The following is a 6,000-nucleotide window of genomic DNA, read 5'->3' as shown; positions in this document are numbered from 1 at the left end:
AGTTAAACCACCTAACAGATGAAGTGTAGCAGCTTAAAATTTTCGGGCCGGATAATACTGTCCTTAGTCTTCTGGTGTAACGCTCACACCATCAGGAATCCTGCTGTGAGCAGGCAGAGGGCAACACACATCCCATTGCTCTGAAAGCAGCAAATTTCTTGGCACTGTTCATAACCATAGAAGACACATGAATAGTATTTGGTACCTCACAGAAAACATGTAAATGGCCTTCTTTTATCAAACACTGTAAACATGTTTAGTTTTGCTCTTCACATGAAACACAAATGTAAAAAATGATCATAATTGATTAAAACATTTCCCCTACGCCCACCCCCTAAAGCCCTAAACACCTCAGCGTGTTATAGGAAGATCAGTGTTTTACAAGATAATTCTTTTAAAATGCAATCTTTTTTTTAAATCCTAAGTAACGCGACAACACACATATTATAGTACTATCAAGTAGTGTCATCTTCACCTTCATCCAGGGCATAGTTGAGCTTTATGACTGTGCTGATAAAGTCACCAAGTTCTACAAAATCTGCAGTGATAATATTCACACCACTTTCTCCTGGTTTCTGAGTTCGGACCCACTGCATCATTGCAGGAAGAGCCCTAAGGAGAAAACAGGAACAATAATTATTCATACAGCAGTGAGACAAATGCATCGAGGCAGGATTTACCAACAGCATATACCAAATACCCTTTCTTTCCCAGTATTAACATCCCAGCCATGAATTATATTTAATCATAAACCAGTGGTTAGCAACTGAAATAAAAAGCACCTCAGTCCTATCAACTTTTCTCTAAGATGGCGTATTTTTATTACGTCAGACCCTTAGCATGGGAATACTGGGGTGTAAAAGATGTCTGCCTAACTGGGTTTGTCTTTCTGACACCATGAAGATATAAACTAATGATCACAAGAAATATCTACAGGAAAATAAAGGGCTCCCCAGTACTGCTGAGAAAGTCAAGCAGCAAGATCCAGTTTTCAGAAGACAGAAGTTAACGGAGTTCCAGAAATATAAGGTATAGATTTTTCAGAGAAAGGGGATTTTTCAGAGAAAGGGTAATTGACCATTGGAACAAACTCCCAACGACTGTGACAAACTCTGCAGCACTTGGAGTCTTTAAATCAAGCCTGGATGTCATTCCAAAAATAAACTCTCAGTCAACCTCAAGCTGCTGAGTTAAATAAAAGAACCTATGGACTGGGCAGGGCTGCAGTCAGTTTAGATGAACATCATGTTCTCCCTTTGCTCTAAAATCTATAAATCTGTGATTCCGCCTCCGCCAGCATGTTGCACAACCTCTTTCATAGAGGCAAGGTACATGTAATTTAAATCAAGCTGAACGTGCTGAACCTAAATCTGCTCCCAAAAGCTTCAGAAAAATAGATCTACAGAAAACAGAACTATTAGCAGACACAGATTGTACTTGTCAGTGGCCACCAGAATCAGTCATTTTTTAAAACAATTTAGTACTGAATAAAACCAAGCAGTTTTAGTTAGACCCCTTTATGATTTTACAGGAGAATGCAGAACACTAACATTTTGCCTGAGCAAAATGTGCTTAAATCCACTGTAAGATCCATGTTTAAGCCTAGCAAAACATTTTATTTCACTCATTGATTCAATATGACTTAAGCATATGCATGTATGCGTACCAGTTCATAAAACTGAGCTTAAGCACTCTGCTATATAAGAACCCAGCCAGCATCTTTAGATGTAAGTTTATGTAATCCTGAAAAGCTGCACTCCGTGGAACTGTAACAGGCACAGGTCAGGCGTTAAATATCCAGCAATGCCTGGACTGTTTGAAAAGATCTGTGAGCAATCAGAACCAGGACAGACCTCAGCAGAACAGCATGGACCACCAAGGTGATAAAAGGCAGCTCAGAGCAGCTGAAAACTCCACTGCATCTTCACACGCAAGGGATACTGCTGACCACTGGACAAAGACACAAGGCTGAACTTCTAAGATGGCAGTATGTTGTCTTTAATATCATCTTATTTAAGCTCAAAGAGTTTCAGGTTTAAAGGTGAACAAACTGATTGTAGGCAGGCACAGATTTTTCCTTCCTTCCTTCTGCGTAAGTTGATACCGTTGATATTTTACTTCCCCTTGAGGCATAATTAACTTCTTTTGGTGTCCTTTATTTGTTCTGTAGCTGAAGGGCAAAGGAGTCCAGGAAGGCTGGACGTTCTTCAAGAAGGAAATCTTAAAGGCACAGGAGCAGGCCGTCCCCATGTGCCAAAAGACGAGCCGGCGGGGAAGAAGACCAGCCTGGCTGGAACTCAGGAAAAAAAAAAGAGAGAGTTTAGGACCTTTGGAAGAAGGGGCAGGCAACTCAGGAAGACTACAAGGATCCCGTGAGGCTATGCAGGGAGAAAATTCGAAGGGCCAAAGCCCAAATAGAACTTAATCTGACTACTGCCGTAAAAGACAATTTAAAAAGTTTCTATAAATACGTTAGCAACAAAAGGAGGGTTAAGGAGAATCTTCATTCTTTATTGGATGAGGGGGGAAACAGAGTGACAAAGGATAAGGAAAAGGCTGAGTTACTTAATGCCTTCTTCGCTTCAGTCTTTAATAGTAAGACTGGTTGTTCTCGGGGTACCCAGCCCCTTGAGCTGGAAGTCAGGGACAGGGAGCAGAATGAAGCCCCCATAATCCAAGGGGAAATGGTTAGCCATCTGCCACACCATTTAGACACACACAAGTCTGTGGGGCCAGATGGGATCCACCCAAGGGTACTGAGGGAGCTGGTGGAAGTGCTCACCAAGCCACTTCCCATCATTTATCAGCAGTCCTGGCTAACAGGAGAGGTTCTGGTTGACCAGAGGTTAGCAAATGTGACACCCATCCAGAGGAAGGGCCGGAAGGAGGATCTGGGGAACTACAGACCTGTCAGTCTGACCTCGGTCCATGGGAAGGTTATGGAGCAGATCATCTTGAGTGCAATCACATGGCATGTACAGGACAACCAGGTGATCAGGCCCAGCCAGCATGGGTTTATGAAAGGCAGGTCCTGCTTGACTAACTTCATCTCCTTTTATGACATCCGCTTAGTGGATGAGGGAAAGGCTGTGGATGTTGTCTACCTGGACTTAGTAAAGCCTTTGACACCATTTCCCTCAGCATTGTCCTGGAGAAACTGGCTGCTCATGGCTTGGATGGGTGCACTCTTCGCTGGGTAAAAAACTGTCTGGATGGCCAGGCCCAAAGAGTTGTGGTGAATGGAATCAACTCCAGTTGGCGGCCGGTCACAAGTGGTGTTCCCCAGGGCTCAGTATTGGGGCCAGTTCTGTCTAATATCTTCATCAATGACCTGGATGAGGGGATCGAGTGCTCCCTCAGTAAGTTTGCAGATGACTCCAAGTTGGGCAGGAGTGTTGATCTGCTCGAGAGTAGGAAGCCTCTGGACGGGCTGGATCGACGAGCCGAGGCCAACTGTATGAGGTTCAACAAGGCCAAGTGCCGGGTCCTGCACTTGGGTCACAACAACCCCAGGCAACGCTACAGGCTTGGGGAAGAGTGGCTGGAAAGCTGCCCAGAGGAAAAGGACCCGGGGGTGTTGGTTGACAGCTGGCTGAAGATGAGCCAGCAGTGTGCCCGGTGGCCAAGGCGGCCAATAATATTGTGGCTTGTATCAGAAACAGTGTGGCCAGCAGGAGCAGGGAGGTGATCGTGCCCCTGTACTCGGCACTGGTGAGACCGCACCTTGAATCCTGTGTTCAGTTTTGGGCCCCTCGCTACAAGAAAGACATTGAGGTGCTGGAGTGTGTCCAAAGAAGAGCAACAGTGAAGGGTGTAGAGCACAAGTCCTATGAGGAGTGGCTGAGGGAACTGGGGTTATTTATCCCGGAGAAAAGGAGGCTCCTGTAATTGGAGTGTTAGGATGGAGGGATACAGGCTCTTTAGGAAGGACAGGCAGGGGTGACGAGGAGGGGGTGTCGCCCTCTATGTCAATGACCAGCTGGAGTGCATGGAGCTCCACCTGGGGATGGATGAGGAGCCCATCAAGACCTCATGGGTCAGGATTAAAGAGAGGGCAGGGACAGGTGACATTATGGTGGGAGTCTGCTACAGGCCACCCAACCAGGAAGACCGAGCGGATGAGGCCCTCTATAGACAGATAGGAGGAGCCTCATGTTCACAAGCCCAGGTCTTCATGGGGAACTTCAACCACCCCACTATCTGTTGGAGGGATGACACGGCAGGGCATAAGCAATCCGGGAGGTTCCTGGAATGCGTCGATGATAACCTTCTCCAAGTGGCAGAGGAGCCAAAGATGAGGGGTGCTATGCTGGACCTTGTTCTCACCTACAAGGAGGGGAATGTGAAGCTCAAGGGCAGCCTTGGCTGCAATGACCATGAAAGATCCTTAGGGCACCGAGCAGGGCGCACAGCAAACTCACAGCCCTGGACTTCAGGAGAGCAGACTTTGGCCTCTTCAGGGATTTGCTTGGTAGAGTGCCATGGGACAAAGCCCTGGAGGGAAGAGGGACCCAAGAAAGCTGGTTAATATTCAAGGATCACCTCCTCCAAACTCAGGAGCGATGCATCCCAACAAAGGGGAAGTCAGGCAAAAACGCCAGGAAGCCTGCAGGGATGAACAAGGAGCTCCTGAACACATTCAAACACAAAAAGGAAGCCTACAGGGGGTGGAAGCAAGGACAGGTAGCCTGGGAGGAATACAGAGAAGTTGTCCGAGCAGCCAGGGATCAGGTTAGAAAAGCTAAAACCCTGATAGAATTAAATCTGGCCAGGGACGTCAAAGGCAACAAGAAAAGCTTCTATCGGTATGTTGGGGATAAAAGGAAGACAGGGAAAACGTGGGCTCTCTCCGGAAGGAAACAGGAGACCTGGTTATCCAGGATATGGAGAAAGCGGAGATACTCAATGACTTTTTTACCTCGGTCTTCTCCAGCAAGTGCTCAAACCTCACCATCCAAGCCGCAGTAGACAAAGGTGTGGATTGGGAGATGAAAAGCTACCGACTGTAGGAGAAGATGAGGTTCGAGACCATCTAAGAAACCTCAAGGTGCAGAAGTCCATGGGACCTGATGAGATTCACCCGCAGGTCCTGAAGGAACTGGCAGATGAAGTTGCTAAGCCACTCTCCATCGTCTTTGAGAAGTCGTGGCAGTCCTGTGAAGTTCCCACTGACTGGAAAAGGGGAAACCTAATGCCCATCTTTAAAAAGGGAAAAAAGGAAGACCCGGGGAACTACAGGCCAGTCAGTCTCACCTTTGTGCCTGGGAAGATCATGGAACAGATCCTCCTAGAAGCTATGCTACGGCACATGGAGGACAGGGAGGTGATCGGAGACAGCCAGCATGGCTTCACCAAGGGCAAGTCCTGACTGACCAACCTACTGGCCTCCTATGATGGAGTGACTACATCAGTGGACATGGGAAGAGCTATGGATGTCATCCATCTGGACCTCTGTAAGGCCTTTGACACGGTCCCCCACAACATCCTTCTCCCTAAACTGGAGAATGGGTGGACTGTCCGGTGGGTGAGGTATTGGTTGGATGGACACATCCAGAGCGTAGTGGTCAACGGCTTAATGTCCAGACGGAGATCGGTGATGGAATGATGGCCCTCAGGGATCCGTATTGGGACCAGTACTGTTTAAGATCTTCATCAATGACATATACAATAGGATTAAGTGCACCCTCAGTAAATTTGCAGATGACACCAAGCTGAGTGGTGTGGTTGACTCACCTGAGGGACGAGATGCCTTCCAGAGGAATGTGGACAAGCTGGAGAATTGGGCCCATGTGAACCTCATGAGGTTCAAGGGCAAGTGCAAGGTCCTGCACCTGGGTCGGGGCAACCCCTGGTATCAATACAGGCTGGGGGATGAAGGGATTGAGAGCAGCCCCACAGGGAAGAACTTGGGGGTACTGGTGGATGAAAAGCTGGACATGAGCCGACAATGTGCACTCGCAGCCCAGAAGGCCAACTGTATCCTGGGCTGCATCAAAAGCA

The 6,000-nt window shown here is 47.5% G+C and overlaps 1 protein-coding gene across 1 annotated transcript in view; it reads right to left on the bottom strand.

The window, feature by feature from the left end:
• Positions 1–455: 455 nt before the first annotated feature.
• Positions 456–6,000, bottom strand: part of PLCXD3 (phosphatidylinositol specific phospholipase C X domain containing 3) — an 84,212-nt gene continuing 78,667 nt past the window's right edge. The window contains exon 3 of the mRNA XM_075136654.1: positions 456–612. Within this exon, the coding sequence (XP_074992755.1) occupies positions 456–612 (157 nt within the window). The remainder of the gene's footprint in view (positions 613–6,000) is intronic.

The sequence above is a fragment of the Calonectris borealis genome, chromosome Z, assembly GCF_964195595.1.
Source record: "Calonectris borealis chromosome Z, bCalBor7.hap1.2, whole genome shotgun sequence".
NCBI lineage: Eukaryota > Metazoa > Chordata > Aves > Procellariiformes > Procellariidae > Calonectris > Calonectris borealis.
This window is presented reverse-complemented; position numbering and strand designations above follow the sequence as displayed.